Raw genomic sequence first — 18,170 nt, 5'->3', positions numbered from 1 at the left:
ATTTCCGAGTCCAGTGCCTCTCGAAGTTTCTCCCTCTCTCTCTCTTTTGCTCTCTCTCTCTCTCTCTTACAAAAACACACACAACAGAGGGGATCAAAGGGTTGGACATCAAGGAAAAAGCAAATGCGGCAGGTAGGGTAATGAGTTCTGTTTGTCCCTGCATCGAGCGTTTAGCCCGGCATGGGACATCGGAGAGAATGAACACATCTGCAGTCAGCCTCTGCATCTCGACACAAGCCCACTTAAGGGAGAGCGAGAAAAGTGAGTGTATCCAATTCCAACATTCCCAGTGTTTTTACAAACACATCATCCTCCTGTCACCAGGGAGCCCCCTCTCCCCCTCCCCCTCTCCCCAGCAGCCAGGCCAACTGTTGCTCCATCTCCAGGGCAGATTAGGGGAAGTGCTGGCTCCTGAAGAATGCAGGCCTGCTGCTGCCGCCACAGCGCTCACATGAGGATTTATTAGGACTGGCATGGCAAGCCCAGGCGTTTGGCCTCCAGCTAGCAGGGGAGAGAGAGGAGGAGAGGGCGGTGGAGGAGGAGGAGGACCTCTGCTGAGATATTACATGCTATCAATAGGAAACGTCACGGTAGCTCTTAAAAGCACCGCAATGGCTTTTTATGAGCTTATGTTTGAGTTCATTCTGACGCCTTCTTCGCACAGCTTCCTTAACTCTCAACAGCCGTAGGTGGTGATTCAGGGCTTCTACTGGTAGCAAAAGGTGGGTAAACGATGGCTTCTGCTTGATGATCATCATAAGGCAAACAGCCACCAATATAAAACAAAAATCTATGATATTTTCAGAAAGCATGAATTTATGTTTTTTTCTTTTTAAATACCTTTTTGGACACACCTGATTGAATGTAATATGTTTTCCATTATCCTAAAGCCATTTTGATCTGAAGGCTTATGCTCCTAAATGCTGAAATTTGTTTCTTAGACAAATATAAATAGTGAAGTTGATGCCTATGTATGAATTTCATAGATAGGCATCAAATCAGTTTGATACTAATTAGCATCATGTATACTATTATTACTTTACTTTTACATATGATTTATATCAGGCTAAAAAGATGGTAGACTCTATCCCACCATCTAAAAGCTGGGTGAACTGAGTGTAGGTGGGCCCTCTGCTGTATCCCCGGTCACACTGACATGGCAACAAATGTACCACGTCATGAAAATCAAGCCAAAACGGTGCTGTGTGAATATTCAAATGGACACTGTGTTACACCCAATCTGAGCTGCAATAACAAAACAATTACAGCACAACAGCAACAAGATGGGCGCAGCGATGTGTATCCTTGGTGAGTGGCTAGGAGCCTCCACGACTAATGCGATGGCCTAGATGCGGGCTGCACACATCGATCAGATTGACAATTGAGAGGCCGTGTCGTGGCCGATAAGGCTGGCTTTTTTTTTTTTCTTCCTACAGCAGCCGGGGAGAAGCCCATCTATTAAGATGAAAGGGGAAAGGACGACAACTGTGCAGCAGTGCCGGTGGCATTGTAACAAACTGGTGTGAGTGGCTACCTCAGGCCAGAGGAGGAGGGGAGGGGGCGCAGGCCCTGAATAAGCATTGGCATGTAGAGGTCACCGTGGAACGATGCTTTTCACCTTGGTGGCCACCGGTGTGCCGTGGAGGATGCACGCGCTGAGGATGCTCGCCACATTCATCTACTGTTCACTTCTCTATGGGCCTTACATTACGGCTTTATTTCACTGATTTCTAATGGAGAGGAGATAAATCAGCAAAGTGGTACATTTGGATGATTTGTGATGGCTGATTATGGAGAGTCTAGTAAAAGAAACACCTGCATATGCCTCCCATGTGTACATCAGTGCGTATTCCCTCCAGGCTGAAGTTAGTGTTTGGTTCATTTTGAGCTTCAAAACAGCAATCTAAAAAACTATAAATCTAATTTACACGCATAATTTGGTAGCGGCAGCTGATGTGGCTTTGTGGCCTTACTGTGTGCTGCTGAAAGGAAAATTCACCCGAGCCCAGTGTCTGAGCCTGTTATTGTCTCCTCTTATTGCCTGTCATAAGGCGCCACCTGCTGGATGTGGACGGAAATGCTGACCAACAAGAAGCTGGTATGAAGCATCAAAGTGAATCTTGTTTTACAGTGTTATGTTAAATCTACTGTACTCAAGATTAAACAACTAATATTTTCTTCCTTATCCTCTATGGAACAGCATCCCTGGGTTTTGGTTACCTGCATCTTATCTATTGAGAAAATAAGCATCATGAAAAACAACATTTTCAAATCATTTCACTAAAACACTTACTTCTCAATATGATCCAGAGGTAATCTAAAAAGCAGTGATGTAGTGGTAGTCAGTGATTGTCACAAAGTAAACAACCAATCTAAAGAAAAAATCAATTAGGCTATATTTTCAGAAAAGCCTTAGTTAATGCTTTTTTCCTTAAAAGACCCTGTCCTCATGAATTTACATCAATTTTATACTACTTACTATGATTTATACTATGACTGTTCATCATAAAGATTTATGTCAGCCTAAAAAGGTGGGTAAGCTCTTTTCCGCATATAAAAAGGTGGGTGAACTGAGTTTTGGTAGGTTTACCCTCCACTACATCCCTGCTAATAAGCAATTAGTAATCATCAACTGGTAACATTACCTTCAAATGTCATAGTCTTACACTGTCAAAGACAGGTAACATGTTCATGTTACCAATCTTACCAATTACATTTTTAGAGTGATCTACCCAACACTGGCTCCACATACAGTGTCTAAAACCCAGACCGGGCCCACACACACACACACACACACACACACACACACACACACACACACACACACACACAGCAGGCAGACTGCAGACTCCTCTGGGACACACAGACATAAATCAGGGCTGCAGAGGAGAGAAATGTGCCTCCCACACAGGAATTCCTCCCCATTGACATCTCAAACAGGCCTGTGGAGGGGAGACACGGGTCCCTTTAAGAGGGGAAGAAGAGCAAGTGTTTATGGACGGATCAAGCCATAACATGCACGAAAATTACCTCTGTTATCTTTGTTAAATGTGACACATCAAATGATTAAAGTATAGTTTAGAGATATTAGAGTACACAGAGCTCCCTCTCCTCCCCTTCGCACCCAGACATGTGACTTAGTCAACAACAGTTTAATGCCAAGGAATTCCATTTAACCCTGTTTTCCCAGTCTAGACAGAAATAATAGAAGTGGCTGTGTACATACTGCCCCCACCCCACCCCCCCGTCACACACAAACCACACACACATACACACACGCATGCAAGGGTAGACTCATGTATGTACACACACCACAATATAAAATACACAAACAGGATTGAAGGAGTCATCAACTCTTTTATTTCCACTGCAACCATATTATCCAGTAATTGTTGCGTAAGAGCAACAGAAATTCAAGCAGCTGCAGCAATAAACCCAGAGCAATAACGGAACTTGTCCAGCTCGTGTTATTAGTAATCTTGTGTATCTTAGCAATCTATGATATGATAGATAACGCCAACAGAGTAACATCATCTGGAGAAACTTAATGCTGTGCCCTGCTGTGGAAATGGCCTCAGAAAGCAATTCAACAGGCACTCACAGTCCAAATTGTTATTGGATGGTATAACTGTCCCAAATAGTAACCCTAGTGAACTGGCAGCTGAAAACGATGAATGAATCATATACATGGACACAGACACAGATGCACACACACACACACACACACACACACACACACACACACACACACACACACGTGCATATACACAATGCCGAACAGTGCTACCATTGAATGTTTGGCAGCCTCAGTGAGACATCAGAGGAGGCAGCAGCTGGCACCGTGCGCAGAGAGGAGGAAGGCAGAGAGATGAAGGGGAAGAGACGGAGTCTGTCAGAAGCGATGTCAGGTCACTGCTCTCCTCATCTGCTCTCTGGCGAGCTCCATTCATCTCTGGCAGATAGCAATTTATATGTCAAGTTAACCTCCCTCCGCAGACTCGGCTCCGATGTCTTGACTGGGGCAGTACAACTCCACTGACAATTCTATAGTGCAATAACACAATTACAGGGCGTAGGAGGGGAGCTGGGGAGCAGCTCTCGCAGCCATAGTACATTAACCTCCTTTCACCATGATGGCTGACTGCGCGCTCGTGTCGCGCCCAGGCAAAGCCCAGACCTACATTACAGAAAGCAAACCTCTTAAACACAAACGGGTCAAAGGGCTCCGGTTGGAAAACCCTCAAAAGAGCCTCATATCCCGTTCTGTGGAAGGTACTGGCTGCGTTGTACAAATTACACAGGATGTCTCTTAGACTGGTGGCTTTATTGCTGGTATGGTTGCAAGATTTCCAAGGTCTCCAATTTATCATCAGTGGAGCAGCTCCAGGTCTTGTCTGGATGACATATTGAAATGTTGTTTCTCTAGTTTCTAGCTATGAGAGAGAGACTTTTCAGTTAAAGCTGTAAATCTCAGCGGAGGAACTTTGCACTGTGAGTGTCTGGTATAAAGCCCTGAACACTGTCTGTCACAGGAGAAAGTGTGAGAACGTGTGATATGGCAGCTTCCCCTCTTCTGCTTTGATTCTCCTAATTTATTAAACTGTGGGAGATTATATCAGTAGCCTTTAGCTGCAGGTGAGCACAAGCAGGCAGGAAGGGCTGTTGGATGAAGAAACAGATGGCTGGCAAGGGGCCCAGAAGCACCGGGCAATAGAGGAAGACTAACAACATGTTCATACTGTAAGTTTGCTGGCTCGCTCTGCCAAAAAAAACGACACTGTAGAGAGACCTTCAATCAAGCCCGCCCACTGCAGGAAGAGAATTAAAGGGAAAAGATAGCCTTTCATTATGTCTCATCACTTCATATTCTCCCATCTCTATTTCATCTCGCTGTCTTTTACAATGCAATCAGACACACTAATCAAACCAACTCTTAAACCTCATTTAAGCAGTTTAGTGGGAAGGGGAACTCAATTCACACCTCTTGAAGACTATTTGTTAACCTGTTAATAAAGGCGATATGGATAATGGTGTGGAAAATTGCAAAAACAATAGGCCAGCTACAAAGATTATATTTTTCCCAAGAGACAAATCCTGGAATCGTTGGCTACACACAAATCTACAACAATTATCATCATAAGTCTAATTATTAGTCCATCGATGTGTAACCTGAAACATTGTAAAGTGCTGAAAGTGCACTTAATGCACAGCAAATATTTTGAAGGCTCAGTACTGTTTGATTTGCAGTCAAAAAGTTTTCATTGCATGTACTGACAATGTATTCCATACAAAATGCAGGATGTTACCTCATTTCAAAGCCTGATAATTGACAAAGTAAAATGTTGTATTCTTGGTTCAGGATAATAAATGAGATAAACATAAATGAGATTTAGATGAGGCTACATTTTCACAGACAAACCAATGTCAACTTGGGGATCTTACATAATATGAACCAATCAGGCAAAGGACATTCTCACATGCCTAGTAGGTGTACACTTTCTGACCAGGGGTAAAATTGAAAAAAGATTTGATCTATCTCTTCCTAACATTAGGGTTAGGTATATAATCTCCCTTGACAATACGATTATGGTTAAGGTGAGACTTATGGGCTTTTTAGGTGAAAAATATGATTAGGTTAGTTCTAAATTTGCAACTTGGGTTGTAGCAACCTTAGACAAGCTGCCATTACATAGACAGTGACATATCAACACATGCAGGATCCAATGCATGCAGGTAATGGGGAAAAATGTATGTGTTCTGGGTCTTTGTCTTTGGAGCTGAAATTTGTTTGTTTTTTGTTTTTTTTCCAGACCTAACAGCACCTGATACGCATGTCTGCTTGTGGCTGTACAGGTTTTAAGTGTTCTTTTATTTCCTAAAACTATTTACAAGACAAATTTCTGTTTTTGAATCACCTTCAATGCCTAAATATTGTTCAAAGTTTCTATTAGTTGGAGTCCAAATGTATTACAGCACTTTCACTTTTACAGCTTCTGATACAACCCGGCCACACAAACCTGTACTCTCTACTGTACAGCTGGGAGGTCGGTGGGAGTGAAACAGGGGATTGCCAACAGCACTAATCAACCTGTCATAAAATTCAATTTTCATTCTCCAAGTCTAATTTATGTAACACAATAACAAAGCAATGGATATTAAAACCCTAACATAAAGAGCTTCACATCTCTCTCCAGAGGTGAGTTCTGACCTGAGGAGTAAAACTACTCATGGATTGAGCCTGTAATAAGTGGGAGGCTTCTCCACAACATCGACCCTTGCTATTTTAAAATGAGTGCTCCCTGGCAATTTTCCTGTGTTGTGAATGAACCAGCTATAGGTGCAGGCAGGCAGGAGCAGAACCACTGAAGTAACTCTACTGGAAACAGACTGCTTTGAATTCATCAACAAAGGCTGTTTTATTTGATTGGCAGGATTGTTCAAAAATATGGGATTATTTAATTGTTTTTTATGTATGGGAATTAGTCGTCAAGACACCCGTGCACAACCACTTATGATCAGGTGCAGGTCGGTCACAGGAATAAGACAGTCCAAGAAGAAATTATCCAGCCGCACACTGTTAGACTTCATTGTTAACTTACATCTTTATTTTCTTAAGATTAGGCTTGAGAAGCGAACAACGCATTTCTCCAGTTTTTTGTATGAAATTTTAAATCATACATTTTTTGTCATTTATTGTAAAATAAATGTATATTATGGCAAGGAGAACTCTAATGTCTTTGATATCTTTACTCTCAAAAAAGTAACAAGTAACATAGGCTGACAAGGATCTTATAAGGGACTATGACTTTGTTTGTGTGTGTGTGTGTGTGTGTGTGTGTATTTGTGTGTGTGTGTGTAGGGGTACCGATAGGAATTCTTAGCCCCTGACAAGATGGGACACAGGACTCACCTCCCCCAACCCCAATACATCTAATTTGTCTGAGGGGCCCTCTTGCTTGGGGCCCCTGAAAGTTTTCCCCCTTTTCCCCCTTGTAGGCACGTCCCTGTGTGTGTACATCTCCAGTCAAGCCACAGCACAGGAAACTATGTGATATGATGGGACATTTAGGTACAATATTAAATATGTGATGATTGTGGACCCATAGGTCACATAGCTAGGTGTTTTGTTCTTATTTAACATTTGTTCTAGACTGCTTGTACTTGCTGCTGCCATGGATGCCAAACTAGAGTGATGTAACAATGGCTGCTGAGAAGTTCCACATCCTCTGGACAGAAGAGGTTTGTGAACACCTCAGCAATAGCCTCCTGTAACCCATTTCAGCACCAGACAGAGCCTGGGCTAAATGTTGTTAGGAAACCTGGATGGTCCTTGGTGCGGTTCAGATGAACCAAACTATGAACCGGCCAGGATGTATGTGTCAGAGCAGGCAAAGATCATGTGAGTGTTTCAGTGAATCCACACTCTTGGTTGGAATAGTAATGAAGTGTAGATTGTATTTTCTCTCTGTTTGCTGTCTCACATGACATTACGAGAGACATCTGAATCAGTCAACTTTGGTATTTTCTGGTGTGTGTGTATGTGTGTGTGTGTGTGTGTGTGCGTAGAAACCAAGCGGAGCTCCGTAATAACCTCCTCCATCTGGAAAGCAGCACCAGCCAGTTGATGGAAGAAAATGCCCAGATGATGGAGAAGGAAAAGTCACAAGATCTGGACATCAAGGAGCTCCGCACGGAAAAAACCCGCCACACCAAACAAGTGGAAATGTAACTGGCCAAACTGCTTTTTAGAATATAAAAGAAGCTCTGAGTGATGGTTGGTTAGCTGCTAGAGTAGACAAACTTATCAGCCATGGACAGTTTGATCAGCATTTGGCTGCTGACTGGTAGTAATTCAAGCCAAACTCTGTTCAAAAAGCTGTCAGTTTAATGTCACCCATATTACCCCTCTTGTCGTCAACAGGACTCGATAGCATCTTGTGTTGTAAAGAAATTAAATTGGTGCTGTTACTCTCACTCTAGACTTTTTTGTTGATTTGTCTCCAGGCTCCGGCAGTCAGTCAGAAAAACCACTCAGGCTGAAATTGAACTGACCGAGCTCTGGAACCTTCTGTCTGAGGAGCAGAGCATCAGGAAGACAAAACACTTCCACAAGAGGAGGCTGGTGAGTGACAGGCTCACATTCCTTCATCAGTTCCCTGTAATCTCCCTCCATGACGTTGCCCTCTCAAAGTCGATTAATGCCGAGATTAAATGAGATGACATGAGATTTAAATGATTAAAAATAATAGACATGGACGTATGAAACTGACAATTCCAACATGTTCTGAACATATGAAGAAGAAACGTATGAATGAAAAGTATGAAAAAATATTAGTTACAGCATTATGAGGGTGTGAAAAATAACAGCAGAACACACTAAGACAATGAGAAAACTATATGTCATACTATACCACCAAAAATAAGTGGAGTATGAATTAAGTGAAAAAATATAAAAGTATTAAGATATATGCAATGTATAAGATGTGAAAGAACATGGGGTTATGAAGAAAATATTAAATTAGATCTTACATATTTGTGTATGATGTGGTCATACAGAAGGTCATACTGCATGTAGAAAGTGTGAAGGTGGACAGACGTGTGTTATATGTGTATAAAAATGTTCACTTTATCCAGTATATTCTGTACACACAGCAAACCAGCACCGTGCAAAACTGTTTTCCAAGGTAACTTAGTCCAGCAGCTGAGGTCGAACAGGTTGTAATAAAAACACCAATCACACTGCAAGGATCTGCTTACTTTACCCAGAGAGGAAACTAGCTCTTCAGCCTGCAGTCCATCTCACAACTCAGCAGCCACTCTCACTATTCTACCAGACCTGGCAGGTGGCTGTGTGGTAGCCACACTTACAAGCCACAGTCAAACCTCAGCAGCATTTGGCCGGTGGCTGCTGTTAACTTGTCTTTGTTGCAGGAAAAGGAGCAGAAGATCCTGATGGAGCAAGAGAGGATCACTGCCCAGGTACGACCTCTGACCCCGTCAACACTCATTCATCTCCTCTCTCCTCCCATGTCATGTGTCTCCTCCCCAGCCACTGTGGCTAATCAATCCCACAATGCACCAGTCACTCTGAGTATTTTCCCAGCCAAATCTGATTCTTAGAAAGGGAAAGAAGCAGTCGATGGCTGGCTACCTGCCACAGTGGCTGACAGCAGTAAAACCTACCAGCCACAGCCAAAATGAAGAGCGGCATGTAGCTGCCTGGTGTTAATTTCCCAGCATCCTCCTCTCTGTTCCGCTCTCATTCTGAGCTGCTTCTCTTTCAGCTGGCAAGCCTCCGGGTCCAGAGAGAGAAGGATGAGGTGGAGACAAACCACCTGAGGACAACACTGCAGGCTCTTCAGGTGAAACCCTGGATTTCACTTCTAGCAATGTGATGATCTCTCTCTCTCTCTCTCTCTCTCTCTCTCTCTCTCTCTATCTCCTTCTTTCTCTCTCTCTCTCTCTGTCTCTGTCTCTCTCCCTCTCTGATGTTAATTTAATTCAGAAAGTAAAATGTTATATTCCCAACAAATTTGTTGTAATCACTGAAAGTAGCAGTTATAAAAAATGACAACAAATATCTCTTCTTGCAGAGCTTACACCTGTCTGAATAGTATATTTATTCATCAGTTACAGTAACAAGGTTCATGGTTGACTTGTGTTTGTTTTCAGTGTGAAATGGGTGAGGCTAAGCAAGTCCTGAATGCTGAGGATGAGTTTATAACGAAGGTATGAACAGCTTGATTAAACGCTCAAGATAAAATGTCTGTAAAATGTCTCTTTTCAACATCAATACGCTGAACATCAGTAGAGCTGTTGGAGAGTTGGTGGAAATGTCAGTAAATCTGTGTGTGTTTGTCTCTTCCAGCAAAATTTGAGCATGACTTTGGGTTGCGATGAGTTGCAAAATCTCTCCAACATCATAACGGTATGTTCCACGTAGTGTGTGTGTGTGTGTGTGTGTGTGTGTGTGTTGTGGGCTGTCATTGTGCCTATGTGACGTCTCTTGTTTTCTTCTACAGGATCTCAGACAGACACATCAAGATCTGAGAAGCCAGTTGGAGAGCAAAGAAGAAGATGAGATACTGTAAATAATACATTATATTAATTATAGTATTGAACTTATTGCTGGTGAAGCAGACTAACTTATCAGCTAGACCCAATGTGAGCGTAGTGCAGCTCAAAGTTTGACATGTTGGCCAGCTTGTAGCTCGGCTAACAATGACCAGATGATTCCCCTGTTTTCTCTCATCTGTCTTTTTGGTTTGTTAGAGCTGGAGTGGGGAGTTTCTTTGCTGGAGAAGTGGAGCTACTGGGCTCTTCAGCAGCGGTGACTCTAACATACAAACACACAACATCCAAAAGCCCCGTCCTTCTGCATGGAACCACTAGAGGGCGCTAGTTCAGCTCTCAAACACCCAGCTTCAGCTCACCTGTACAGAAGCTGCACTGTTGTAGATGTAGATGTACACTTGCTTTCCCTGAAGACATCAGGATCTACTGTAGTCTAATGTGTGGGGGAAAGTGAGGCTGCCTGCCCACCAGGAACCTCTTCACAACACTGCTTCTTTTCCTCATTGTTTTAAATGAGGAAAAGAAGTTGCACTGTTGTGTGTTACTGACGCTGCGCTGAGAGCTTAGCAAAGTCAAGCAGTGGGAGTTAAAAATATTTCAACGTTTAGAAAAGAGAGTGGCACATTTAGTTCTACTACGATCTGTGCTGAAGCTCTGTGTTAACTGTGTAGGATGATGAGGATGAGGAGCAGAGAGGAGAGACGCTCCTGCAGACTCCAGCTGCTGAGGTCCAGGACAAAAGGTGCTTATCTGTCACATCACAACACACTGTGCTGGACTCACACACAAGCTCTCTTTGGGAAGGGAGAGGATCACACTCCCTTTTAATGTTTCCCCTTTTCCGTGTGTGTGTGTGTGTGTGTGTGTGTGTGTTTAGCTGGTGGCGTCATTGTGCTCAGGGCCTGCTGAAAGGGGCCTGGACAGCAGGAGTCCTCACCCTGAGTGTCCTCGTTCCCCTGGGTGTCATGGCCTCCATGGTGCCTGCCAGCAGCAGCAGCAGCGCTCTTCACCTGCTGCAGCCATACTGCGACCTCCATCACGTGGCCCTGCCTCCTTTCTAGCCAGCAACTAGTCAAAAAGCATAATTTGCCTCTTCTCCTTTGCCATATTACCAGTAAAAACATCGACATCACCTGCTGTGACATCAATAAACAATTATGCATCAGGGACTTCCAGTGTCCTTTGAGCTCTAACTTGAAACTGGCATAAGTCTATTTACTTATTTTTCTCACAAATTGTAGCTAAGAGGAATTTAACTACGTTAGCTATGTCTGCTTCAGCCATTCTATCGGTGTTAACTTTGCAAGCTAACATGAACCTTATTGTGCCTCTATGGGTGACCTTAGGTATCGCAATCCTGTTGAATCCTGTTGTAATGAATCAATCAGCAGAGAAAACATCTTCCCCTTGCTAGATAAGGATTATACAATGGACATCAATCTGGATCTGTACTGAGCCAGTGAAACGGAATGTTATGATGTAGAGGAGGTGGGAGTGGAGGGGAAAGATGATATACCTAAGATAAAGAGGCACATGTTGCTGCTTTACTCACTGACTCAAAAAACGCTGAACGTCCAGAATTTCTTGGTCAATTTTCTTGATGTGACAGTGATAAAAAAACACCTGGGTAGGAGCAGACGGCTCCAGGGAAGGACAGACTGCCAGCATCCAGAGGAGAGGGCTCTCCTGTGGGGTGGGAAGGTCTTCACCCCTGCAGTGGACTCTGGATGGACTGAGACCCGACCAGAGACGCATGGAGGAGAGACAGACATAACAATCTCACCAAGACAATGGTAGAGGAAAAGTCCCTCAACCAGTGGTCAAAATTAGCTAGTACTGAAATCAGTCTGTCACATCACAAACATGAGGGATAACTGAAGAGAGATCAGGATCAGCTACAGACAGTCTCTCTCCTCAGTACGCCACCCTGCGACAGGATCTGAAGCAGTTTCTGGAGGTCAGGCCATACCAGGAATGGTTGATAAAAGTATCACAGATCAGAGATTAGGTTTCATCTGGATAAAGCACGGTTTCTCACTTTTATTACAATGACAATAAACTGTACAGACGGAATACAGATGGTGATATATGCAGCTGGAGAATTTTTAGATATCACAAATATAGAGAGGAGAAGATAAGATTTTGATAAGATAAAAATTTCAGTGATCCCCATGGGAAAAAAATAAATAAAATACAGCAAAATAGCAAAACCAACCAACAATTCCAGCATGTTAAGAACATAATAAGTAGAAATGTATGAATGAATGAAAAATATGAAATATATGAACATGAATATATACAGTATATATACAGTATGTATATATATATATATATATATATATATGTGTGTGTGTGTGTGTGTGTGTGTGTGTGTGTGTATGTATGTAATATAACAGCAGTAGAACATACTGAGAGAAAGAAAACAATTAATGAAATTATGTAGCTTACATGATGAGAATATACTAAAGAAAAAATAGATAAAATAAAGTAAGCAATGCATAAATGAGAAATAATTTGAAAACATGGAGAAAATGTGAATCTACAGCTCTACAGCTTATATATGATGTGCAAAATATGTGTCATATTCACTTTAACAGGCCTACAGAGACCACATATGACCACATATGTACAGGAAGTGTAAAAAAAATAATAATATTCACATTGTGTTTAGCTGAATCACTGCGATGTGTGTGTTTAAGGTGTAGTGTTTATTTTTTACTTAATTCTTTCCAACCCTCTTAGGGTGTGATTATGAATGTAACGTATAAATGACCCACTAGATGGCAGTAAGGCCACATTGTTTCTCCCAACCGCCCTAAATCTAGAAGAAGAAGAAGAAGACGATTGCGACGTCTGCTGCTGTCGTAAATAACGTTACGTCAAGATGAGAAGCTTATGACTTAGCTTGGAAGCTAACGAGTTAGTTTTGTTTTCGATTTATTTTTTCTTTTGTTTAATTTTGCGATTTGGACCGTTTATTAGATGGGGACCAGGAGCTTACCATGAAACTCCGGGTGCAGAATGACAGGTAAAATGAAGCTTTTTCAACTGCAAGTGTGTAGCCTGATAGCAAACATCTCTACGTTAGCTAGCTCAGGTTGCTATGTAAGGTAACAGTTAGCTGTTTATCTGGTCCTGTCTCTACTTTTGTGTGCTATTGGCGTTCAGTGAGTGAGGAAGACTACATTATTCTAAAAAAAAAAAAACATTTTGAAGAGTGAGTGAGACGTTCATGATGAGTTGAGGTAGTTTTAAACTCTTCAAATACTGACTAGACGGACCACTTGAAGTAAAAACAAACATTTGTGGTGGAATGTGAACTGTGCTGCCAAGTACACAGACTACTTCACTTCCCAACTTATCAAGTTTGTAATATCTGACCAAGTAGTACTGCACGATAATATATTCAAGGCATAAAAACATTAAGTTAATTAGTTTACCTTATTGTGGATTAGTCGTTCGACCAAATTATTATCAGTTTGTTTGGAGGGAGCCCAGTTTTAGGGGTATTATCCGAAGATAAACCAAAAATCCTGCTACAGAACATGGATGCAACGTTAGACATTTGTTTGTAGTGACAAACAGTTAAAATGTACAGTCGTTTCTAGTTACTTGTTATGTTATTGAACTGTTGATATCTACAGCTGTAATCACAGTTGATGCTGGCCACATTGTGACTGAGGCTACAAGAATATATTCATCTTGTTTTGTCTTTTTTGTCCAAGGAGTGATCCCAGAAGAGCATTGAAAGTGAGGGAGTCGCCGACTGTAATGCAGCCTAATTCAAGTGAGCGGGGCGCTCATGCAGGAAATGGTTTATCCCTGACTCTGCAACCAGAGCTCCTCACCAGGACGCCGGCCACCGGTGGCACCGCCCACCCCGAGAGCAGCGAGGTGCGGGTACCCATGACCGGTGGGCCCGGGGAGTCCGGCGGGGGTGCGTCATCCAGAAGGTCCAGAGCCAACTCCCACAGCCACTCCCATTCCCACTCACACGGACATCATTCCCACTCGCACGGACATAATCAGCCCCAGCACCACTCGCATACGGAGCCCGAGGTCGACACGGCTGACCCTGACCTGGACTCCGGGGAGCCCAGCACCTCCTTTTCTGAGCTTCGCTACCTCTTCCGCTGGCTCCAAAAGAGTCTTCCGTTCCTAGTCATCCTATGTGCTAAACTGGTCATCCAACACGCTCTTGGTAAGTAGGAGATGAACAAACAGCATTATTAAAACTCTCAACACAAGGCAGCTTGTCTTACTCTTTCTCCTGATTCACCAGGGTTAGCGGTTGGGGTTGGTCTCTTCACAACTTTTCTGTATGTGAACAAAGACATTCAAACTCAAGTCTTTCTTCAGGTAAGTCATGGAAAGGAAAACACAATTGTGTATATTGCATTTATGTGCATTGTGCTTATGCTCCTAAAACCTGAATTTGCCATGTGTGCCATCAGGATCGTCACTCAAAGCTGCAGTGCCTATGGCTGCTCCTCTTCCTGAGCTCCTCTGCCCTCCTGCTTTACTACACCTTTCTCACTGAGACACTTTACCATTGGTAAGACTGAATCTGTCATCTCACATCAGCTGCAAAGCATCACAGTAGATTATGATCCACCTTCATGCATACAGTTAATAGTCCTAAAAAATCAGAAGTTTCTGAAAGGTGACTGTGCTTTTCGTTAAACCAAATGTCTCCCTCGCCCCAGCCTCATCTTCCTCAGCCCAACCATTGAGCCCCTGGGTTTCTGGGAGGTTCTGTGGGCCGTCGGCATCACCAACTTCATAATTAAGTTCCTCTTCATGGGGATTAAGTGCCTTATCCTGCTGCTGCCCTCTTCACTGGTGACCTATAGAACCCAGGTAAGGAAGGATGGATTTCTTCTTGGGATTGTTTTTTTGTTTAAAAGTTTGCTGTTAACGAGTGACTCGGCGATCATGGTTCAAGTCTACTGTGTGTGTGTGTGTGTGTGTGTGTGTGTGTGTGTGTGTGTGTGTGTGTGTGTGTGTGTCTGTGTCTGTGTCTGTGTCTCCAGGGGCGGTGGCTGATGCTGACTGAGGAGCTGGGTCAGGTCCAGCAGGCCATGGCTCCTGTTCCATTGTGGTTCCGCTACCTGGTGACGTACCAGGAGGTGGATGGCACCCCCGGACTCACCCTGGGGGTCCTGCTGGCTTTGGTCTACCTCATACTGAAGGTGATACCGCTGGGATTAGACAGCGACAGTTCTTACTTGTCCTCATGGAAAAACTGCCTGAAATAATTTGTCCAAGTCTGCTTTTTAACTTGTTTCTTTATTTATCTCTCTTGTAGCTTTTAGGATTGTATGGACAGTGGACGTCTTTACTGAAAACTGTGAGGATATTTCTCAAGGGCGAGGTACAGTGGTGAACAACTTCCTTGTTAAATAGTTAAGGTTTGCAATAAGACACCAACCAAGAGGTGTGTTTTGGCACCGCACGAAGCGGAGTGCCGAAACCAGAGGTCCCAGCCTATTTTTTTTAGCAGGAACAATGTGTTGTCCCTGCCATGTTGAGGACAGAAATTTCCTGTGACCCTAACACTGAAATACTTGTGTGTGTTGAGGGTAAGCCTAAATCAAACCAATATTTAATTTTTTAGGATTTTTTTAGGAAATCAAGTTGCTCTTTTAAGCTGGTCAGGCACAAATCAGGGAGGCAGTCGCTTCCTCCTTGCTGGAGTTCAAGGAGTGTTGGAAAATAACAATCACATTTTATCACGGTCATTTTGTCTGGTTAAGTATTTTTCAAGGGACCCCACACATCATTGCATTAAAAAAGAAACAAAAAAGTTAAATCTGATAAGCAAAGTGACACATAAAAGCATTATGAGTGGTGATTTTCGGTTAGCGCAGTTAATAAATTAACTGTTATTCGGTCATATGTGTGCATTCATCGAGTATTATACAATGGCTCAGCCAATCAGAACTGAGGACTGCAACTATCTATTTTCTGAAAGCGTTTTGTTTTTGTAATGGTTGTTCCTCAGCATACGGGGACAGCAGCCACCAGGAGCCAGTGCAGTGAGGCTGGAGACGTCTGCCCCATCTGTCAGGGAGAGTACAGGGAGCCTCGGGCCCTGCTCTGTCAGGTAAAACCACCAAAATATATGGAGTATAGCTATGCTCTCATACCTACACACACTCAAGGACATCCCTACTGGTAGACAGAATAACTTGTAAATGGATTTCTTTTTAGAGCACCATACCTAATTACCACTTTCCCCACTGCGCTGTCCTCCTGAATCAGATGAAGTGATGTACGTCCGTTCTTTTCCTCTAGTCATGTACTGTAAGAGCAGGACAGGCTGACCTGCTGTTGTCTCTCCTCCCTGCAGCATATATTCTGTGACGAATGCATCGCTCTGTGGTTTAACCGGGAGAAGAGCTGCCCTCTCTGCCGGACCGTGATCACAGAGAAGGTCTACAAGTGGAGGGACGGCGCCACGTCTCCCCACCTGCAGATCTACTGACTGAACGTCAGGGAGGAGACGGAGAGCCTTTGGGTCCGGGACATTGTTATTGATACGTGTTTGATATGTGAGTTTATTTGGCAGACAAACCCCATTGACATGTAATGTTGTCCACACTGTTCCTCTGTTATTTAAGGGCTGTGCCCCCTACTGGCCAAGGCCAGTAAGGACACGTAACTTGCACCTTGGCATGCTCTGGGTAATGAACCAGGAAGTCCCTATTTGTCACTCTTACAGACAACTGAAAGTTGGATCTCTGCATGCCCCTCTAGTGTTGTTTTGTTTTGCTCTTTTCCGTTGTTTTATTGTTTCTCATGTCGCATTGTTCATCTTTTATTTTGTCTGTAGAGGAACAAGTAGAAAAGGTCCTCATGGGGCGGGAAATTCCCAGTGTTTCTTCTACTTGTAAATATGGGTGCATAACAGAAATATATTAAAAATGGTATTTTAATCAGATTTCTCCCCACTCCTAAGTTGGATCAAAAGTGCACCCCATGAAACCTTGTTTTGCTCAATGTTTCTAAATGTGTGGTACTTACCAACACTTGTCTGAATTGTAAAGATAATTGTGTATGTGTCGAGGTAAGCGTCCACATCTCCTTACTTTGGAGTCTGTGCTTGCTGACCTCTACTCCAGATGTGTCCATCTCCAACTAGCAAATTGCAAAGGTTTTTAGGAAGCTGTAAAGCCCTACAGTATGCAGTAATATCCTGCAGTCCAGTAATGACCACAACTTTACCAGCCTGCTTCCAGGTGCTGAGGCTGGACATAGGGGGCTAAAGAATGAGACACTTAAGTAATGGATAAACATAGTTTGATTTTTCAGACTTTTTGCTTTCAGCTTTTGGTGATTTTTTTTTTCATAATTGTGAAAAAGGATGCAAGTGAGCTTGTGAGATTAATTTGATTCACACATAAATTATTTTTCTATAGAGGTGGTGTAGCCTCCTTTTTGTAAAAACCAAAGAGAGGGAGAAGCGTCTATTTTATTACAGTAAATGTACTGAAATCATTTCACACTTTTTTGCAATTTTTTGTGCATTTAGATCCACAAACTATCTGAATAAAGATATACAAATGATTGAAGTTTGTGGCTTATCGCTGTAGGTAGCAAATGGACAGTCGTGCATCTGCTGAGCAGTTTAAGTGTCATAAGAAAGTAAATGGCTTTAGAAAATTAGCATGCTTGTTGAAATCAGACTTGTAGGAAATTGAAAAACTGAGTTTGTAGATCTGAGGCTTAATGGGTAGACTGTTAGTATATAGAGTTATTTTACACCCACTAAGGCCACCCATATTAGGATGCAGGAAATAGATAAATAGAAAGTGGAACAACGCAACAAAAACTACAACTATGATTTGGGAAACAAAAAGGAGCTGGAGAAAGAGGAGTTGATGGAAAGAATTAAGCAGTGCAAGTGAAAAAGCACTGCACAGCAGTTTTATGCACAACCATCTCTCGATGGTTGTGCATAAAACTACAAGTAAAGCTGAGCGTGTAAAGAAGAACTTGGGAGAAATTGAGAAGCTACATGAGAAGGTAAACAAGAAAAAGATGAACATCTGGATATCAACTATGGAGAACAACGCAGAGAAGAAGGGATAGTA

General features: G+C 42.8%; 1 protein-coding gene across 1 annotated transcript; it reads left to right on the top strand.

Annotated features, from left to right (window-relative positions):
- Positions 1 to 12,946: 12,946 nt before the first annotated feature.
- rnft1 (ring finger protein, transmembrane 1) lies at positions 12,947 to 17,612 on the top strand. Its single transcript, XM_071527809.1, has 9 exons — positions 12,947 to 13,102; positions 13,800 to 14,275; positions 14,357 to 14,433; positions 14,529 to 14,629; positions 14,781 to 14,934; positions 15,108 to 15,266; positions 15,383 to 15,448; positions 16,079 to 16,180; positions 16,427 to 17,612. Exons 1-9 carry the CDS (start codon positions 13,077 to 13,079, stop codon positions 16,559 to 16,561), a joined length of 1,296 nt encoding a protein of 431 aa, XP_071383910.1. The 5' UTR covers positions 12,947 to 13,076; the 3' UTR covers positions 16,562 to 17,612.
- The last annotated feature ends 558 nt before the right edge of the window (positions 17,613 to 18,170 follow it).

This window comes from Centroberyx affinis, unplaced genomic scaffold (genome assembly GCF_046629955.1).
Source record: "Centroberyx affinis isolate AG114_WGS23_722 - 3 ecotype Tasmania unplaced genomic scaffold, CSIRO-AGI_Caff_v1 ptg000116l_1, whole genome shotgun sequence".
NCBI classification, from domain to species: domain Eukaryota; kingdom Metazoa; phylum Chordata; class Actinopteri; order Beryciformes; family Berycidae; genus Centroberyx; species Centroberyx affinis.
Note: the sequence above shows the minus strand (reverse complement) of the source record. Positions and strands in the feature narration are given on the sequence as shown.

What these genes read in the sequence shown, in the direction of transcription:
- rnft1 (XM_071527809.1), top strand. Translation starts at nt 13,077, where the DNA reads ATGAAACTCCGGGTGCAGAATGACAG. An exon ending in CTCCGGGTGCAGAATGACAG is followed by an intron (nt 13,103 to 13,799) that starts GTAAAATGAAGC and finishes TTTTTGTCCAAG; the next exon opens with GAGTGATCCCAGAAGAGCAT. An exon ending in ACTGAGACACTTTACCATTG is followed by an intron (nt 14,630 to 14,780) that starts GTAAGACTGAAT and finishes CCCTCGCCCCAG; the next exon opens with CCTCATCTTCCTCAGCCCAA.